This window comes from Paramormyrops kingsleyae, chromosome 13 (assembly GCF_048594095.1).
Source record: "Paramormyrops kingsleyae isolate MSU_618 chromosome 13, PKINGS_0.4, whole genome shotgun sequence".
NCBI classification, from domain to species: domain Eukaryota; kingdom Metazoa; phylum Chordata; class Actinopteri; order Osteoglossiformes; family Mormyridae; genus Paramormyrops; species Paramormyrops kingsleyae.
The window spans coordinates 24,380,101-24,400,248 of NC_132809.1; the positions used below are offsets into that span (position 1 = coordinate 24,380,101).

Genomic DNA, 20,148 nt, shown 5'->3' on the forward strand with positions numbered 1-20,148 from the left:
CTCTAAATTGCTGGACATTCAGACAAGAACTTTCGTCCTCACAACACTTATCAGATGTGATTAGCTGCACCGAAGCCAGATATTCATAAGCATAATTCACCATGAGCAGGTATATTTCAAAAGGTTTTTATCTAATTCTGTGATTCAAGTCAACAAGGTTACATAGATAAAGAACTAGTATTGGCCAAAATATTACAAGTTTCATATTATTACAGAAACTGACAAATCTTTACTTGACTGGTACTCTTACAGTGACAAATTCACCTTCACAGAAAGCATATTATTACAGTCTTTGTGACAATAAGATGAAGAGGAAAATGTCCAGGTTTATTTGGTGTATTTATTGACACAAGATCCCTCAACCAGGGTCATACAAAAGGTACATAAACACACACAAGTTTCATGCATTCGTACTTCACTTTGTGTCAGAGCCACAAAGATCCCCATCACTGAGTATGGCACTGCACTCCACCCCTAGGCCCTTCGTCCTCTTCATAAGACTCCCCACTGTGAGCATGCTGTTGGGAGCTGAGGTCTGCATCACAGAGATCCACTTCTTCCGCATCATCATAAATGACGAGCTCTTCTCTAGGAGGCAGCAGAGCTTCCAAGTCGGGTAACATACTATTAGAGATCCAACCATTTTCCGGAAATTCCACCTAAACAAAAGCAGTCCAATTGAAATTCACAGTCACTTTCCAACTGCAGCTGGAAACATGCACCAAAATATTTCTTCAAAGTACTGGGAAAACAAACACAAGAATCCCAAGTTATCAAAAAAAGCAAACTTACAATGAACTGGATGATTAGCTGGCCCCTTTCACATGGATCTTTGTAGATAGGCATGCCTTCATTTTGGACGCTTTTTATGTCATTGTGTTTCAGAACTTTTCCTGCAATACAGTGGAGTCTTATTAATCTTTCATTTGTAAATTTCTTATGTTCTTGTGTCCTCCAGAAGTATAATGTATCAAACACAGCAAAGTATGCACATGAAAAGTTCAACTTCAGATTCAAAATAAATGGCATGTGATGTTTACCTGGTGGTGAGCTGATCATAAGTTCTCTATTATCTAGAGTGGTGATGGTTCTCTTAAACCCACAGAGTGCTTCGACCAACTTGATCTCCATCTTCATAATGAGGTTATCATGTTGCCTCTGGAAGACAGGGTGCTCATTCTGATCAAGGACAATAATTACATCACCAGGTTCCAGACCTGGTTCCTGGTCACCTTCTCCATAATATGTGATCTTCTGGCCATCCTTCATGCCTAGATGAATTAAGAGATTACAACACTACTACTTGAGTTGCAAGGACAGGCATGAAATTAAGTCCTAGAACCAGGTTTACATGCTGACTTGCCCACTTACCTTTGTCGATGTGGACTTCAAGGATCTTTTTCTTGCGCTCCACTTTCTGCCCAGTGCAATTTTTGCAGCGATCTTTGGAGTTGAATCTCTCTCCCTGGCCCTGGCAATCCGGACACATGCTCTGGATTTGCTGAATCATGCCTGGGCCTATCTGTTGCACCTGGATCTGAACTCCCCTCCCTTTGCAGTTTGAACACTTCTCCAAAGTTCCTTTCTTTCCCCCATAACCTGTAAATGGGACACAGACCTAGCTTTAGGCTATTAAAAATGTACAGTTTAGAGTGAGCACAGGCAGCCTGTTAAAACTGAAAGTTTTGCAAAAACAGTTCATATTAAACATGTCAGATAACCTCAATCCTGGTTACATTTTGCATGAATTACTAATTTCTACAGAATATTGCTTTTGTGATAAGACAGGAACTTACACAGGCATATATTTGCAGTGATTGAACTTAATTGTTCAATCAATTGCCTGTATTGGAGCTGTCCTGGCTAATGTGCATTGTTTAACACTAATAAGCCAAATTATTCTAGGCAAGGGGTTATTATTGATCGTTTTTACAGTAAACCTTGAGATTCACCATGCATGTTCCAAAGCAACAATGCAATGTTACTAAAATGAATATCAACATACCATCACACTTCTCACAGATCACATTCTTCTGGAGGCCAAGTTTTCTTGTTGAACCATTGTACATCTCCGCCAGTGTAACACTCAACTGATGAACTACATTTTTGCCTATGGCATAGGAACACAGAAATACTAAGCAATATCTATACAATCAAATAACAAAACAGTATCTTTGTATGGTGAACAACAAATCATTGTGTCCATAAACTGCATGAAAATGGTTGCTTTTAAAATTGTCTCAGTGAATGAATGAATGATTCTAGTACCAGTTCTTCAAACGAAAGCAGACATTTCACTTGTTTTAAAAGTATTATTCTGAAAAAGCCAATAAAATTAGGCTTACCTTTCCTCTCTCTCTGCATTCTGCTACCACCACCAAAAAACATGTTGAAAATGTCCATTGGAGAAGAAAATCCACTTCCACTCATACCTCCCTCCTTAATGGCTTGCTCCCCTCCTTGGTCATAAAGTTCCCTCTTCTTTGGGTCTGACAGGACCTCATAGGCTTGAGAAATGAGCTTAAACTGCAGCAGACAAAAGGACACAGTCAGCCTTTCATCATTAGGTCTAAAGGATCAGGTTGGAATTTATCAGCTTGAGTGATCTATATATATATATATATAATAAATGTATGGAATTGCATAGACAATAAACACAGTGTTTGAACTGCGGAGGGGGAGAGAAAATATGCGCCCGGAGGGAGGGGGCTCCCACTTAAAATGCAATATTCACTGCCACTCCCCCCTCAGACAACTACCAACCAGGGCACCCTCTAAAACCCCCGACGCACCTTGCATGTGAACCTGAAGTACTGCAACACTTAACTGAAAATATTTCGTAGACACCCATGTATACGTTAACTCGTATTAAGTACACACACACACACGTGTATATATTTGCGGATTGTTGCATTAATTGTGATACCCCTGTCACGAAAAGAGGCATTTCACATGGCTTAAAAAGCTAAATCTAAGGGTAAATAAGCCCATTAAAATGTGACACTGTAACCCGGACCGGGGACAGTCTCGAAGGAGCCCTTCCAGAAGCTTCCCCGCCCGTCTCTTACCTTCTCGCCCTCGTTCGGGTTCTTGTCCGGGTGATACTTCAGCGCCAGCTTTCTGTACGCCTTCTTTATCTCCTCCGCAGACGATGCGGGCCCGACGCCCAAGATGTCGTAGAAGCCCGTTTCTTTAACCATCCTGACAGGTTATCCTGCTGACAGAACGAGCACAATGAAACGGAAGAGCCGCGACAATAAAAATTTACGAGAGAAATTTGCGCGTATTTCCATCGATAATTACCTCAGATCTGACGAGTAAAGTCGGTTTGTAACATCAAAATGTTTTAATCCCCAGGTCGCTCACCGATGTTTTCGGCTACTGTCGGTCCGGCGGCCGTACCGGTCTCACAGCCGCCGTATACTAGCCCCAGCCCGCTGCAGCGTTTGAACGCTCCCTCCCCTCAGCCTGACCGCAAGTCGCATTTATAGGCTGCAGGACGGAACTTTCTGGAGACCGTTCGGCAGTGACGCGGCGATGCCCAGAAATTTCGGGTCCGATCCGAGCCGAGCCGAGCCGCATCGTCACGCGTCGGTCACATGATGACCAGCAACCTAAATATGGTACCATCGACAGCCCACATAATAATAAAGTTATCGGGGATGCATGGTTCTCCATTGGCTAACGCACACGGGAAAACGTGCCGCCTCGGTTATCCATGCTGTGTCTGCGTTTCTATAATTATACAACTACTTATTTGGAATGCATATACTGAACTATTATTTGCATGAGGCATTTTGATGGTGAAAGAATTGAACAGGCAGCCCTTTAAATGAAATAGGGTGATGTATAAATATGTATTTATTTATTAGCCAAATGCTCACAGTTTAATAAAACGTTATTAGAGGAATTAAAAACGAACCCAAACATACTCTTAAAATGCATCAATTTCCCGCTCGTTAATCTAGTGTAGAGTCGTGTTGAATCGGGCAACATTAGGGTACGTGGTAGAACACACAGCGGATATCGGTACACAATACGGCAAATTCATCGATACCAATTAGCCTAATCGAACCACCGGGGGAAACCAAAGCAACATACAAATTACTCGCTCATGTCGGTCTCATTTCAAACCCAGATTTTTTTTTTACTCCGTGATTTGTCACATCAGTGACAATTTAAAACTTTAATTTGTTTATTAATAGTTGCATTATAATTCCACTGTATTGTTATAGTGAAAATGAACCTTATAGTAATGGTTGAAATCGTTAGAACCAATAAAACAATACAAATTAAGTAGTCGCTCAGAAGAGCAGTACAGTTTCTTGTGCAACAAGTGAGAAACACACGTGACCATGAAAAGAACCAATCAGCTCTTAAAACTTATTCCCTTTAGAAATAGTTTGGTGCCCATAGACGAGGTAACAATACTAATGAGTTTTTAGATTAGATAGTTCACACGGATAAAATAACATGTTAGATGTATTTCCAGCAACATATTCGAGTTCAATATAAGAGAGCCGACACACAGTCTTGGTCTTATTAACTAATCTTCCTCTGGTGTTGATGTCAATTATTGAGAAACCAAAATGTTCTCAAACTATACTGATTTAAGTGACTTCGGGGAGGTCTTTGAGCTCTCCAGCACTAGCTGTAACAACACACAGGAACAGGTAGCATAATGTTGTCCATGTGAATTTATGTTTTGCCTGTGTCAAGAAAAGTATTCATTCATTTCACTGTGTGTTTTGAACCGAAAATGATGTAACCAAACAGCACACGACGGATATGGGTACTTGGACAGGCAATATGACATTATTATCAGCAATCAGTGATATCTGACAGTTGCTAACCGGTGATTATGACCTTTGTTGGGGAAGTAGGCTGGTTCATATTTACACCACAGTGTGTGCAGCTGTGGTGACATAATTTTCGACACTGGGGTTGGGCACACAGAGCGCATTGGGGAGCCATGCGCTAGGGTACGAACCACTCAAAAACCTGAAACAACACAGAAGGTCCATTCATTGACACAAACGTGGCCAGGACTCACTGATGTGAGATGTGAATAAAAGCTATCATGTCTGGTGTAAACCAACAGAAGGGCTACTGAGACAGATCATTTTGATGATGATCACTGGAGTAATGTGATACACAGGACATTGAACCCTGTTGCATATGGGGCTTTGTAGCAGCAGGCCAGTCAGAGTGCCCATGGTGACCCCTGTCCACGCCCAGCAATTTCTTGTCAGGTCAGGTTCGCTGCAGCTAGGTCTTACGCGGGTGTTTCCTCGGCCTGCTCCAGCTGCTCGGGTCCTCAGCAATGGCAGTAATGTGCCTCATGTGGGACTCCTCTAGCAACCACCTGTTTGACACAAAGACAAACCAGCAGTACCCAAGGATTCTCCGAAGAGACACAGTACTGAAGGAGTCCAGCCTTCGTCTCAGCTCACTGGAAAGCGTACATGTCTCACAGCCATACAGCAAGACAGGAAGCACCAGGACTCTAAAGACTCGGACCTTTGTTCTATGCAAAGATATCAGGAGCACCACACACCCCTTTCCAACGACCTCATGACCCCTCCATGCTCTCCCAATCCGTCTGGTGACTTCATAGGAAGAGTCACCAGAGACATGAATGTCGCTGTCGAGGTATGTTAATCTCTCGACAAGGTCGACTCTCTCCACGCAGACAGACACACTACTGATGGCCACTACTTGTGCTCGATTAAAACTCTCAGTGCCAGGATGCTGGCAATGGTACACTTCTTAGGCATGAAATCAGACTGCTCTGGTTGCTGGCAGGAAAGCAAGTGATCACAGATAAGGATGACCCTAGCAAGAAGCTTTCACGGCACTGAGAGCAGTGTTATCCCCCTGTAGTTGCCCCAATCCAGGCGATCACCCTCCCCATTCCAGATAGGAACTACAAGTCCCATTTTCCAGTCAGTTGGGATGACGCCTGACTCCCAAATAGAAGCAAAGATTGCCTGCAATACCAGGAGGACAGCCTTACTACCAGCCTGGAGAAGTTCACCCCGGATACCACAGATCCCTGCGGCCTTCCCTGCCCCCAGCTGCTTCACCACTCGTGCAATCTCAGTGAGATTGGGTGGTTCACAGCTGTTTGAAGGATCAGCTTCAAGAACTGTGGATCCAGAGATGTTTAGGATCAGCTTTAAACAACTTCTCAAAGTAGCTGACCCAGCAGGTCACAACTGCGGTGTCATCCGTAAGGACCGTCCCATCACCTGTCCTGACTGCAAGTCTCCGAGGAATACATTCAGATTTGGATAATGCTTCAATTCCTCTGTAAGCAGGACATGGGTCACTAGACCACAGATGGTGTGTCACCTGCTCACAGATGTGTCTAACAAAAGCCTCCTTATCTGCCCCCCGGCCCTCACAGTCGTCCTTCTCAGTTCCCAGTACAGACTGGAGTTGCCACCAAGTCGTGCGCTGCGACTCCTCTCGATAAGATCCAGGGTGCCCTGTGAGATGAAACGCCTTCTGGGAACACTGACAACACCAACACAACCCTCAGCAACCTTCAGGGTCTTATCATGGAAGATCTCCCACATCACATTATAGTCAGCAGTCGCAACCGAAGTCTGCAAGTTCCTCACAGAAACTGTGTGCCAACTCATCAGAAACAGCTTCATATCGCAGTCTGGCCAATTTCTTGTCATAACAGCACAAATGTGTATTTATTTTATGTGCATTTGTGCTCTTATGACAAGAAACCACTGTGCATTTTAGCCTTTTACTGCGAAAGAAGTACAAATTAACCACGTAAAGGTTAAACTGCACGGTAATTTCTTTCGGTGGTAAAGTCTACTGGTCAGAGATCGCATAGGTCATAAGTCGACGACGACCTGTATAAGCATGTATTATAGCTAAATTAGATGATAGTATCTTAGCGAACATGGTGGTAGAACAAGTTTATATTTTTGCATGCTTGCTTGCTTCCAGCCACCCTGTATATTTTGATGAGAGATGCCACTCTGAATGACGGAGAAGTGTGTCAGCTCTCATCGCTGGCCTCAGCTGAGGAATCCTCATCAGCCTGCCAACACACTAACACAGAGTTTCTGCCTCCCTGTTATGTCTTACACAACCTCACTTTTTTCCACATTAAGATTCAAGTTCAGAAATCGGGATACATTGGCTGCTGAATGTGAAGCGATCACAGCGGCATATTGCAGGGCTTAGATATGTCATCACTGCAGTGGACATCAGAGAATAGGGACCGTGGCCTTAAAATTTCTGAGATGCATTTCTATAGTTTGGACTACATATAAATGATGGTATTCTGACTAGCTATACTAGTTATCTCTTACCATGTAGTATAACTGGCACAGGTTTTTATCATTAACCAGTGTTATTTGTGGGTGGTACGTATTTCTACTTTAATTTGAAATGCTAATTGTTTTTCTATGTGTCACACCATATTTGAGATAAAACACACTTTATATTCCAGGGAGAAATTCGGTAATAATGTACAGATACAATTTTGTTTCACTAAATCAAAGTGGAATAAGCACTGCTAGCTGAATTGCGTTTAAACAACTAAAAACACTCCAGAAAAATGAAAACGAGTGCAATTCTACATCTACGACACGATACCTTTCTATTAAAAGCGTGGGGTTCTTATAGGTAATTAAAATGAGCATCTTCCGCTGGCTGATGTATATCTTATATCAGCGCCCCGTCTTATCTACTGGTATTTTCTATTTTGTTGTCACGAACTGACTGATTTATATGAGTACCTAATCCCACCGTGGCGTACAGCACACTCAGCAGCCTGAGCAGAATCTAAAAGGCGTTCAGGTAACCGGTAATAGGCTTTGACCAGCAGGAGTCGTCATTCGCGGCTTCATTGGGGCATCAATGCACATCCCAGAGTGGCCGGTATTAGGCATGATATACGATGACAGGCTAGTTAAGCAGATCGCTAGTATTCAGTCTCTTCCGTAGTGTAGAGAAAGTGGGTGGCTTGTTTTAAATATTTTAATTAACAAATGAGGGATGCGTGCACCGATACATAAGAATACGACAAATTATGATATGAGACGGACGACAAAGGAAGGGTTCATTTATGTAGAATAAGTTTAAGTGTGTATGGTAAACCTATCTGCCTCGTATTACATATACAGCAATCCACCTCCTGTGGGTAAGGTCTTAACATATCCACGCTTGTTTTCGCTTTCTTTTAATTATATTATTTTATGCTAGCTTTCAGTATGCCTAAAATATGATGTTTTTTATGTTTTCTAGTAACAAAACAGATTTTCACCAAAGGTCGTTGGCGACTCCCAAATTTAATTACTCCGTATTTGTATATTTCCAGTGCATGTGTTTATTACAATGAATAAGTTAAATATGTATAGAAAAGGATGTTTTGTTTGGCCTCGGAACGATAGTTGCGGCGCCCGGTTTCTGCCCGTGCCTGCGCACCTCCCGCGGCGGCGCACTGAAGGAGCCGGGATCGTCTATTAGAAACTGCGAAGGATTCTTTAATTCAAAGTGCACTGCTGAAGGAAGGCAGTGGGACTCGTTTAAGAGTTGTTTTCACTGTAGTCTGCATTCTATGGGTTAGTTAAGAAAAGGGCCTATCCCTCCTTTTTTTGCAGTGTGCAAGAAAACGGTATATTGGGATCATGTTGAGCCGTTTGCAGGAGTTGAGGAAGGAAGAGGAGACACTTTTGAAGATAAAAGTTATGTTGCAAGACCAGCTAAACAGGCTGAAGGTGAGAAGACTTGATGGTTGAACGCTGTGCCTGAGTAAATTGGTGACACAGACGTGTGAAAGGTGTTTGTACAGCGTGGGTTAAATGTACAGCCACTAAAAAGGGGAGGATGAGCTATACGGTAATGTTTAGTCTCAACATGAATCTTAGTAAAATGCGCTTTTGTATTTTCACACTGCTAATGATAATGTGTAATGCTAAAGTATTGTATTATTTTCTTCTTTTTTTCTTAAATTCATTTTATGATGGTAAATCCATATTCCCTATCAAGGGAGAACATATTCTATGAATAGTTCCACCTACTAATGTCCTCTTGATTTTCTTCATCTTTAATGTATAACTTGATAAAGAGCAGTACAAGGAACAAGGCTGAGATACACGCTGGACAAGGTGCCAGACTATCTCAGGTCACATACATGTACACACTTGCACTCAAGGGCGTAACTTTGGATTGATTACTGAGGGGATTGAGGTCCCCACCCATTCATCATGATATTATGATTATTTGGGGGGGGGTTATATTAGCCGGGGTTACAACCCCCCCATAATTTATGTCCATGCGTACACTGCAGGCTATTTACAGATGCCAGTTAATCTAATTACAGCTGAAAACTTAAGTGCCTAGAAGAAGCCCACAGAACATGCAAACTCCACACATACAGCAGAACCATGATTCGAACCCATAGCCTCTGATGTGTGTCGTGACAGTACTACCCACTAACCCTCTATGCCACACTGCATCCTGACCATCTGTCCATTTTCCAGCTGCTTATCCTGGTCAAGGTTGCACAGCCTGACCAGGATTCAGCCAGACTCAAATCATGATCTGGTGGTTAAACAAAACACCTCAATTGTTTTTTTTTTTTTTTTTTTTTTTACTGTACTACAGAATTAATTTGTTTAATGCATTTTCATTGCAGTGTTCTTCTAGACCTGCAGTTGTACACTAATAGTTACTGAAGGCTTGCCAAAGTCGTGATTAGATGTGATTGTAAAATCCCGCTCATTCTTGCCCGTAGTTTGAAGAAGGGGCTTTGAAGTCAATGATAAATGCTCAGAGGGAGGACAGCCCTGCTCAGACCAGTGATTCACAGGTACACACCTGTATATTACAGGCTTGAACCCCAAGGACCAGCAATGAAAAGCCTTATTATTGATCCTGCATGTCATAAAATGCTTAAATATGCAGTGTACCATGTCCGTGTTGCCCCTTGTGTGTGCAGAATATAGAACAGCTGGATGATGAGAGCAAGATTAACCACACCATTCTGCAACTGAGCACTATTGGGGAATGTGACATGGAGGAGGAGGAGGAGGAAGAGGAGGAGGAGGAGGAGGAGGAGGATGATGATGAGTTGGAGGTTGTGACAGATGATGAGGATGGCGATTACTGAGTTTTCTGGAGAGCTATAAATGTACATACACATCTGTCTTTTTTTAACCATTTTGCAGTGATCTGAGAGGTTGACCTGAACTTTCACCTCTAATATGGGGTCAGTGCAAGAGTATTGTTCCCATTATTTGCTTGTTTCTTTGTAGCCAACATCATCATTTACATTTGATGATAAAATACTCATAGCTATTTCTGTTTAACACCTACTGCTTGTAAAAGCAACTATGTGTTTTAAATATAAAATAGTTTAGAAGTTGTTTAATTTCTGCACCACAAAATTGTGTGAAGATTTTTATTTCCACCAGTAAAGCATTCAGGACTATTAAGCAAATGCTGGTGCAAAACACATTGATGTTCAGAATTAATTTCATGTAGACTTTGCAAAGTAAGCATATAAAACAGAAAATTAAAGAAGTGTCTACTTTGATAACAAATTCTTCAAAGATCTCACAAGTAATCCACACAAGATGTACAAGTATTGGCTTGTAAAAAAAGATTTTACAAAGAATTGAGTCAAATCAGATTAATGATGTCACACTGAACAAAAAAATTAGCTTATGTGAAGTGGGAAACTTGGTAAAACACGGGAATTAGAAAACCCAGGAAATAGAAACACTTGCTCTTATGCATCACTCATTTTTTGACTATTGCAAGAATGTAGCAACCTCCAGCATCACCTTTTTTTGAAGATATTTATTTTTGGGAGTGGGGGGTGGTCTTGCCTTAAGCTGTAAATCAGTTCTCCTGCCTGCTAACTTGTTTGCTGTCAATGTTTACTGTTTATTAACATTTTAGTGTTATTTTCTATAAGCACAAGCATGAGAATATGCTCTTGACTGAAGCACACTTAAGGTCTGTGACTGTGAGGAGTGCCATGAAACTTTGTAAAACTGAAAATAAACAGCCCTAGTGGCTAAATTTGTGCTGGGTGATGACTATGATCCCTTGAATGGAAGCGGCCGGGAAACATTATAAATGTTTTTGGTCAATATTCACATAAGCTGCATCAGTAAAGCCATATGAATGTATTCTGTATATCTGTAAGGACCCTACCATATTTCTCACCCACAGGAACATTAAGTGGACTATCCTGCTGTTTTTTGTATCAGTCAGATGCTGACAGAAACAGGGTATGCAAATCAGACTTTTTCTAGCACGGTGGTGTGAAAAGAAGTAGCGTCAGACAGTGAAAGACAAAGAGGTGTTGTGTTCAAATACATGTAAAATCTGCACGTCTTTTGCTGTGTCCTAGATAAGATAAAGGTTGAAAATGAAAAAAACAGACTTCACCAACTCTACATTAGCTATTATCTATGGGCAATATGGAGCAAATATGGCTTCCACTTACGCATATTTAAAACTACAGAAATCCAAAGAAAGCAAGAAACTATGATAATTAAATTTTACAGTTTTTAGCTTTACAATAAACTGACACCCTCCCCAGTCCTTTTTCATATGGAAGACACTCTGCTTACGGGGGGATTGCAGATTGTTAAAAATCAGGTCCACATCTCCGCAGCCAGTAACATTCACATTGAGTTGATTTTTCTTTAGTCACTAGATAACTGCTCTCCGTAAATAGTATATAATTGTGTGAGCATGTGCCCTGTGTGGGACTGGCATCCCGTCCTTGATGTTTCCCTCTTGTGCCCTGTGTGGGACTGGCATCCCGTCCTTGATGTTCCCCTCTCGTGTCCTGTGTGGGACTGGCATCCCGTCCTTGATCTTCCCCTCTCGTGCCCTGTGTGGGACTGGCATCCCGTCCTTGATGTTTCCCTCTTGTGCCCTGTGTGGGACTGGCATCCCGTCCTTGATGTTCCCCTCTCGTGTCCTGTGTGGGACTGGCATCCCGTCCTTGATCTTCCCCTCTCGTGCCCTGTGTGGGACTGGCATCCCGTCCTTGATCTTCCCCTCTCGTGCCCTGTGTGGGACTGGCATCCCGTCCTTGATGTTCCCCTCTCGTGCCCTGTGTGGGTCTGGCATCCCGTCCTTGATGTTCCCCTCTCGTGCCCTGTGTGGGACTGGCATCCCGTCCTTGATGTTCCCCTCTCGTGCCCTGTGTGGGACTGGCATCCCGTCCTTGATGTTCCCCTCTCGTGCCCTGTGTGGGACTGGCATCCCGTCCTTGATGTTCCCCTCTCGTGCCCTGTGTGGGACTGGCATCCCGTCCTTGATGTTCCCCTCTCGTGCCCTGTGTGGGACTGGCATCCCGTCCTTGATCTTCCCCTCTCGTGCCCTGTGTGGGACTGGCATCCCGTCCTTGATCTTCCCCTCTCGTGCCCTGTGTGGGACTGGCATCCCGTCCTTGATCTTCCCCTCTCGTGCCCTGTGTGGGACTGGCATCCCGTCCTTGATCTTCCCCTCTCGTGCCCTGTGTGGGACTGGCATCCCGTCCTTGATCTTCCCCTCTCGTGCCCTGTGTGGGACTGGCATCCCGTCCTTGATCTTCCCCTCTCGTGCCCTGTGTGGGACTGGCATCCCGTCCTTGATCTTCCCCTCTCGTGCCCTGTGTGGGACTGGCATCCCGTCCTTGATCTTCCCCTCTCGTGCCCTGTGTGGGACTGGCATCCCGTCCTTGATCTTCCCCTCTCGTGCCCTGTGTGGGACTGGCATCCCGTCCTTGATCTTCCCCTCTTGTGCCCTGTGTGGGCCTGGCATCCCGTCCTTGATCTTCCCCTCTTGTGCCCTGTGTGGGACTGGCATCCCGTCCTTGATCTTCCCCTCTTGTGCCCTGTGTGGGACTGGCATCCCGTCCTTGATGTTCCCCTCTTGTGCCCTGTGGTTCTTGGGATGGGCTTCATGCTCAGGTTAACCTTGTACTGGATAAACTATTATGGAAGATGGATCCTGATACTGTCTTTGAATCGACAAATCAATAAGACTAAACAATATTCTGTGTTTAAATTGTGAAGATTCTGAATATTCCAAGCAATTAGAATAGTGATACATTATTGATCCCTGTGGGGAAATTCTCTTTTTTGCTTTGCAGGTGAGAGCAGGCTTAGAGGGTCACAGCAAAGGGGCAGCCACCTTGTGGGGCCCAAAGAGCTGGGGGTTAAGGGCCTTTTTCAAGGGCCCACAGGCATATGACCATTCTGCCAAGGCCAGGCTTGAATCAGCAACCTTCTGCTTACAGGCAGAGTCCCCTGAGCCATACACCACCCGCATCAGATACTGAATGGACCATTCAAGCCAGGGATTTTGAGTTAGAGCTAAGCAGCGGACTCAGATCAGAGGTCTGCACTTACAGTTCACATTATTCATTATGTTTTATCTTACAGGATTATAACTGTTGTCACTCCTTCATTGTCCATGTTCTGTACTTCTGTGAATGATGGCCCTTTTCAAATACCAAATACGGAAATTTCAAGAACATTTACAGCAGTAAAACACCGGTAATGTTTAACAAAGCATTTTAATAGGAATACAGTTCAGTAGGTTATATAAAAATAGTAAAATTTTTGCAAACTCTTCTTCAAAGGTCCACTGGTGAAAATAAGGCCACACTGGAAGATCACAGGATTATTACTACAGACCAAGATTTCTACATAGACAATCCAAAACTGCAGAATATTCAGAAATGGATTCATCAAGTCATTATGAAGAATTAAGAAGGGTGGCTTCTTGGTGTTCTGTGAAGAATAAATTCTGCAAACATTTCAGAGAAAACCAAGGGTTAGATGTTTCGTTCAGTGCCCGGTCTGTCTGGCCATGACCACGGCTGTGAAGAAACAGCAAAGCTTGCGTTTATTCAGTAATCATGAGGTAATCTTCCCCTTTGGGGACAGCTAAATGATACCTGCCTACTGACCCACTGAATGAATCCACAGAGAATTGCTTGGCTAATTCAGCCAGACAGACAAAGTCAGTATCTGCAATGCTGGCAACTAAGTTGCATTTTGTGTTTATGTTATGATGCTAAGCTCATTGATAGACTGCATTAAATGATAACTAGAATAGCATATAAGGTGTAATAAATGTGGTTAGGAATTAATATTAAAACAATTAAATATGTGCAGGATCACATAAAAAAATACGTATGGGTCCATTTAAAAATAAATCTGAAGTATTACACTGAGTTTAAGCACTCATAAAATCTTAGCAACCAAAGCAACTAGCGATTATGGTGTTCAATGAAAGAGCTCTAATCTTGTTACAATATGAACAAAGAATGAATGAACTGAATATAAAATAAAATCATCTCAGAGTGCTGGTTCTCTCGTACTGACCTGTGATGGAGTTCAGGCAAAGCTGACAAGACTGCAGAGAGATCTCGTCTCGAAGTGAACCGACTCCTCACAGTCTCCGTTGACGGTCACTTCAAACGGGAAGTCTGTAGAGTTCATGAAATCTCTAAGTGAAAGACATCCAATCGCGATGAGACATAGAAGAGGTCCGTAGGGCTACCTGTAGAGTCGGTGTTCACGTGGTCCACAGGGCATCGGTCACTGAGCTGCCAGGATGTCTTTACTTCTTTAGGACCCTGGCCACTGGACACCTCCATCCCCCACATTAGGGGCTGCTCCCTAAGCCAGTGATGGCATCCAGTCACGACAGTGCAGAAGACACTGTGCTGTCACTGAGACAGGAACTGCCAGTACAACATCAATATGAGCCCGTCTACAGCAGTAAGCAGCCTGTGGCTTTGAACGTCTGTTGCTCAAGGATGTAAGGCAGGGCTATTCAAATGACGGTCCTCAAGGGCCGAGCACTGCTGATTTTCCAGCCTTTCTTTACCCACGAGCCAGGTCTGAAGTCTCCGGCCAATCAGAATCAGTGATTATTAAACTAACTACATGGGCGAACTGAAAACAAGGCCTGGATTTGGAATCGTGGGCCAGATTTGAAGAACCATAATGTAAGGCCTGAATTGGATACATCCATCACCTCTAAATAGCCTCACATGCATCAGCCATAGTCAGCCGTCCTCAGTCTTACTTCTGGTAGAAGCTGCTGATTACTGCCGGTCTGATCTGCAGCTGGAACCTGTGGTCTTCATCATAAGGGTTCGTCTCATAGTGCTCCAAGCAAGACCTGAGGAAAGTAGAAGGATTAATCATTGTGAAAACGTGGGTCTCGGAGACGGCGTTCACAGGTCCTCAGAATGAGAACAGACTGGAAGTCACCATGATAAACCTTTCAAATCGGTACCCTTTTAATCAATAAAGTCATAAAAATTCCGCATTACAATATATCAATTTAAAAGTGCATACTTTTCTTCTTTTTTCCTATCTTGTAATTAACTGGGAATTGATACTGGAGCGAAGGAAAAGGCACTCCATAAGTGATTTGTTAATATCAATTTAGGAAATAAAGCAGAGTTAGTAACCCTCACTAATGTGAAGCGGTTACTGTATCAAGTCTTGAGTCACTGTCAGTCTTTCATCAATACAAAAATCAAGGTATGCAAATTCGGACAACTATTCATCAGCATGCAAGGTCATTGATTAATACCACGCTGCACCAAAACGAAGGGTGCGACCCAATCATATGCCGGTGCGACCACCATAACTCAATAGCACAGTGCTGTGCAAACAACCCTATACAAATGACAGAACCACCACCACACTCACTGTGACAGAGCAAACAGGTGCTCATAGGCCAGACTGAGAAAAGTCCCGCAGGTCACCACCATCTCCAGCAGGTGGTGCAGTTTCTTCACTCGCACGACCTGCTCCAGCAAGTCCACTTCTGTGTTGAGATAGTAACTCTGCAGAAAGGAAGGCAGCACAGTGATAATGACACCCACCACATCCATAATTGTGGTCTGAATTACACAAAGGGGCATTACTAAATCATGCAATATAAGCAACAGTCATTCCAGTATATTTTGTGACCACCTAATCTGAAGGCTTATTTAAAGATTCATGAATGATGTATAAGGTGTTTCATCTGTTGATCACTGGAATAGGTTTAAATTTACCCTCCGCTAGACCCTTTAGATAGACACTAACTATATATCAAAGCTACACATTTACTTGACCCATTTCAAATACAATATCCTTTAACACCATGCTGGCAAAGCGACAGTATTGGCAGTCAATCTTGGGTCTCACCAAGCCTTTCAGTGTTGTTAGTTGTTGACCTAAAACGAAGAGGAAAGGGCAGAGTTGAAAGATCGTTTACTGTATGAAACCCGACACCACAGACTGCGGCCCAGGAAAGGCACATCACCGACGAAATAGTTGATGTAGTCCCTGCGCATCTTGTCCAGGCCAGTCTCCAGAAGCATCCGCACAGGGGCCAGACCTGTGAGGCCCACAGGCTGCAGCTCCTTGCTGTAGGACTTCAGGATCAGCTTGCTGAGGGAACTGCTGCTTTCCCTATGGATCTGGGGGGACAGCAGACACATGGGGGTGGCGGGACTCATGGCTCATAACCCAGCAGAAACGTGTTTACATACAATAACAACAAGGAATAGACCAGCTTACACTCTGAAAACAAGAGCCACTGGATGGCTCATTACAACTTACAGAGAACTATTTCTAAATCAACTGATAAGGTAGTTTCCAAGCAATAAAAAGGTACTACATACCCATGGCTTAATGTTGTCATATTTCAAGGCCTTTATAACCAACTTTAGACAATCTACAATGTCTTGATATGAAGTCACACCTAGAGAAATAAAGAGAAACAACATGAGTTAGCTGAGGTACTGACTCCTCCTCCTTTCCCCCCACGGCAATACAGAAGCTGAGGTACTGACTCCTCCTCCTTTCCCCCCACGGCAATACAGAAGCTGAGGTACTGACTCCTCCTCCTTTCCCCCCACGGCAATACAGAAGCTGAGGTACTGACTCCTCCTCCTTTCCCCCCACGGCAATACAGAAGCTGAGGTACGGACTCCTCCTCCTTTCCCCCCACGGCAATACAGAAGCTGAGGTACGGACTCCTCCTCCTTTCCCCCCACGGCAATACAGAAGCTGAGGTACTGACTCCTCCTCATTTTCACCCAGAGCTGCTCCACAAAGTCCAAGTCCCCTCGCTCTGTGAGGACTGTACTAAAGACAGAGCTGTCCACGGATGACGATTCAGTCCTTGCCTTTGGGATCTGTAGAAAACAGAAGTATCAGCTATAGCAACATATACATTTCAATTGAATAAAAGACATTATTTGATCCACTAAATAGTCTCACCTGATTCCCATCTAAAGACTGGTTCTGTACAGCCTTTGTTTTAATCTGCAGGTCTAAAAAAAAAAGTTATATGAACACATCTAGATGAGCCCAGTCCCCTTGAGCAGATCATTTGTTAGCAGCATGCTAAATGAACTCACCATCTATAAGGGCCTTAACTAGCTCCATCGCAGGCACAGTATCCAATGGCTCCACCCAGTCTGTCCCACCTGTACTCACACCGTCTGCCAGAATCTGCCATTGGCAAACAAAAGGCCACAGTAAAATAACACAATCGTTCTCGCCAATCGACAAGTTAAAACATAAAAGGCCTACTAACAAATAAACACACACAGCTATTTGATTCATAAATAAAACACATACTGCATAAAACAGTACAGAGGCAGGTAAGATGGACCTTCACACATGCTATGTTGGGGTCAGATATGTTGCCTGTGATGACTAAATGTTTCAGGCACTACAGACCTGGACAAACTCCATTTCCTTGTACTGCTCATATATAGGGCTTCTCATATCTCCACTGGCTATCCTGATGTTCTGTGAGAGAGGATGTAACAATTGATACATCAGCTGGATCAAATTGCTACAAAACAAATGTATTAGGTTAATAAGCTTAACTTCATGAAGAGCATTTTACAATCAAATTAAGTATACTGGACAACTGCAAAACAATACATATGAATAGCACTGCTTTATAAGAGGGACTACGATCCTGTGCCCAGACACTGGGGATTCTGGGAAGGATGATAAATCAATACAAGGACAGTGTGCTGGAGAGGCATCAGGTCGCTCACCAGTGTGGCTGTGGAGGACAGTGGGGGGGTCTGCAGGATGCTCTGGACGTTGCTCCATTTGAAGTCTACGGTCACCGTGCTCTGTGACTCGATCACCGTGTTCTCCACGACCGTGGAGCCAAAAAGGTTGTAAGTCGCAAAACCCCGCGTTGTCATCTAACAAGACGAAGCCAAATGACAGAGCCAATCTCACTCAGTATAAAAGAATCAGGCTTTAAAATCCACACACACTTCTCCACAGTGTGTTGCTTTGGTACACACAGGGCAGCCCGCTTACAGTGGTTGGACGATGCATTTTGGTATGTGTGTGTTTCAGTTCTTCTAATGTGATCAAAGACGTCTTTCCAATGGCTGGACCTGCAAATCAAAATTAAAAATGCTAATGCTGTGCATATTAGCTTAGCTAGGTTATCCCTCACTGAAGAAAACTTTACAATTCAGCAAACGCTACCTTTGCTGCTAACATTGAGCATCTTGACCGCAGTGACCTTGTTCCCGTTGCAAATGGTCTCTGCACCAACCCAGCAGGTTCCCTCAGAGTCTGAGGAGTCACAGCGGACCCAAAGAGGACACAAGGCCAGGTTCCTCCCCTGACACATGGTGGGATTCTGGGAAATCACGTAGTACGACAGAAGCTGCCTATGCAGCAAGGAACAAACACGTACAATGTCATCCTTAATTATTACAGTGTAAACTATTATATACTATATAAAAACATGACAAGGCATGTATTTTGGTCACCTTGCTTTTGTGACCGTTAAACCTTGGGGCCCCTGGTTCAAAAGGGGCTCCGCTGGATCTTCAACCTCTGAGTTTTCAGTTTCATCATCTCGCTCAGGTTTAGGAATCTTAGGAATAACAATGACATGTGATGTTACTTCTGAGACACACTTAATGCTCAGAGAGAACCAGCACGCCTATCAGTCCAGATAACTTACGGCTTTCTCACAGACTAATACTGGGCTTTTGATGTTGTGTAGCGGTATCTTCAGTCGCTGGACCAGTTGAATCTGCACATTTCCCTTAGAAAAAAAGGAAACCAGAAACATTGAAATTTTTCTTTTAAAAAAAATACAACTTGGCTAAACGATCAAAATAAACAAGCAGTCCTACCTCGTATATCGTGGCGCTGCATTCTTCTTGACAATTCCTAAAAAGAAAAGGAAAGAATCACTGAAACACTGGAGAAACTGTTTGCCAACTGTGTTGCCAACTTTGGTCAGCTGGCTGGCGTGAGATTTTCAATACGAGACAAGTCTGCACACACATGCGCACGCATTTACATGTATGCAAGAGTTATATTACCTTGTAAATAATCTGTACAGTTTGCAAACTTGTGATGGAAGTAATTTTAGGTTTATAATAGAATTATGCAGAATTCTTGCGAAAGTCCAAAAGCGTGAGTGTCACGCCAGATGCGTGACAGTTGGCAACCCTGAACAAAGTAATGAATTCGCTGCACAAATGAACAAACCAACACGAATATTGTGTACTTGTAAAAATACATTAACCTATTTAGAACTTCATTAGTGCGTAGCTGGTTCGGTCATGTTAAGCAGTCATTTTTTTTACAATTAGCTGCATAATAATATAAACGGTTTAATGGTTACTGAGAAGCAGGTTATAAATGAGCAAACTCACCGCAGAGTGTTCACAAAAGCATCGGCCAGAGCTGTGATCCTGGCTTTCATTTTTGGTCCCGATCACAATAGCAGGTCGCACCATCGAGAGCCGCCCCGAAGTAATATGAACATCGCGCGCTCTCACGTCATAGAATCAAGCTGACACGCGCACATGACTTTCCTTTACTTATTGTTTGAAATTCTCAATAGTTTAATATATACGTCCACTTAACTCAACTGAAAAATTACAGTGCAATAAATAATTCTTTAATTTATATTACGAAGAAAGAAAAAATATATAGTTGTTAATAGATAATCCTGCCGTCCATCCCTTTTATAATAAGAGCTGCGGACGATACCGCCGCCTAACGACGGGGAGGTGGTAATGTCGAATAAATTACTTTAACGGAGTCAGAGTTGATGCTCTTCAACCCCTAGCAAATATAAATTCAT

The 20,148-nt window shown here is 43.3% G+C and overlaps 3 protein-coding genes across 7 annotated transcripts; 1 reads left to right on the plus strand and 2 right to left on the minus strand.

Moving 5' to 3' along the window:
• Nucleotides 1-112: 112 nt before the first annotated feature.
• dnaja (DnaJ heat shock protein family (Hsp40) member A) lies at nucleotides 113-3,584 on the minus strand. Of its 5 annotated transcripts, none has more exons than XM_023811185.2 (8): nucleotides 3,367-3,584; nucleotides 3,069-3,214; nucleotides 2,346-2,526; nucleotides 2,006-2,110; nucleotides 1,372-1,599; nucleotides 1,041-1,271; nucleotides 793-893; nucleotides 113-659 (listed from the first exon to the last, which is right to left on the minus strand). In XM_023811185.2, exons 2-8 carry the CDS (start codon nucleotides 3,198-3,200, stop codon nucleotides 447-449), a joined length of 1,191 nt encoding a protein of 396 aa, XP_023666953.1. In that variant the 5' UTR covers nucleotides 3,201-3,214; nucleotides 3,367-3,584; the 3' UTR covers nucleotides 113-446. The 5 variants fall into 5 exon arrangements, with proteins under 5 accessions (XP_023666953.1, XP_023666954.1, XP_023666951.1 ...); XM_023811186.2 differs by having other exon boundaries at nucleotides 3,069-3,217; XM_023811183.2 differs by having other exon boundaries at nucleotides 3,304-3,584.
• Nucleotides 3,585-7,870: 4,286 nt separating this feature from the next.
• snapc5 (small nuclear RNA activating complex, polypeptide 5) lies at nucleotides 7,871-11,065 on the plus strand. Its single transcript, XM_023811198.2, has 4 exons — nucleotides 7,871-8,173; nucleotides 8,634-8,750; nucleotides 9,770-9,844; nucleotides 9,974-11,065. Exons 2-4 carry the CDS (start codon nucleotides 8,661-8,663, stop codon nucleotides 10,142-10,144), a joined length of 336 nt encoding a protein of 111 aa, XP_023666966.1. The 5' UTR covers nucleotides 7,871-8,173; nucleotides 8,634-8,660; the 3' UTR covers nucleotides 10,145-11,065.
• A 2,474-nt stretch (nucleotides 11,066-13,539) lies between these two features.
• zwilch (zwilch kinetochore protein) lies at nucleotides 13,540-20,046 on the minus strand. Its single transcript, XM_023811176.2, has 19 exons — nucleotides 19,715-20,046; nucleotides 19,187-19,223; nucleotides 19,012-19,095; nucleotides 18,815-18,921; nucleotides 18,525-18,712; nucleotides 18,351-18,430; nucleotides 18,074-18,229; nucleotides 17,745-17,816; nucleotides 17,420-17,513; nucleotides 17,280-17,332; nucleotides 17,080-17,194; nucleotides 16,679-16,758; nucleotides 16,318-16,474; nucleotides 16,200-16,228; nucleotides 15,717-15,853; nucleotides 15,082-15,177; nucleotides 14,551-14,669; nucleotides 14,373-14,476; nucleotides 13,540-13,791 (listed from the first exon to the last, which is right to left on the minus strand). The coding sequence occupies exons 1-18, from the start codon at nucleotides 19,762-19,764 to the stop codon at nucleotides 14,385-14,387; spliced, it is 1,746 nt and encodes a 581-aa protein (XP_023666944.1). The 5' UTR covers nucleotides 19,765-20,046; the 3' UTR covers nucleotides 13,540-13,791; nucleotides 14,373-14,384.
• Between the last annotated feature and the right edge of the window lie 102 nt (nucleotides 20,047-20,148).

Coding starts and splice junctions, on each gene's coding strand:
- dnaja (XM_023811185.2), bottom strand. CDS start 3,200: ATGGTTAAAGAAACGGGCTTCTACGACATCTTGGGCGTCGGGCCCGCA. Junction 2,111..2,345: donor AATGCAGAGAGAGAGGAAAG/GTAAGCCTAATT, acceptor CCTATGCCATAG/GCAAAAATGTAGTTCATCAG. Junction 1,272..1,371: donor TGAAGTCCACATCGACAAAG/GTAAGTGGGCAA, acceptor TAATTCATCTAG/GCATGAAGGATGGCCAGAAG.
- snapc5 (XM_023811198.2), top strand. CDS start 8,661: ATGTTGAGCCGTTTGCAGGAGTTGAGGAAGGAAGAGGAGACACTTTTG. Junction 8,751..9,769: donor ACCAGCTAAACAGGCTGAAG/GTGAGAAGACTT, acceptor TCTTGCCCGTAG/TTTGAAGAAGGGGCTTTGAA. Junction 9,845..9,973: donor CTCAGACCAGTGATTCACAG/GTACACACCTGT, acceptor TTGTGTGTGCAG/AATATAGAACAGCTGGATGA.
- zwilch (XM_023811176.2), bottom strand. CDS start 19,764: ATGAAAGCCAGGATCACAGCTCTGGCCGATGCTTTTGTGAACACTCTG. Junction 18,431..18,524: donor GCTCAATGTTAGCAGCAAAG/GTAGCGTTTGCT, acceptor TTTGATTTGCAG/GTCCAGCCATTGGAAAGACG. Junction 14,477..14,550: donor CGTGAACACCGACTCTACAG/GTAGCCCTACGG, acceptor TGAACTCTACAG/ACTTCCCGTTTGAAGTGACC.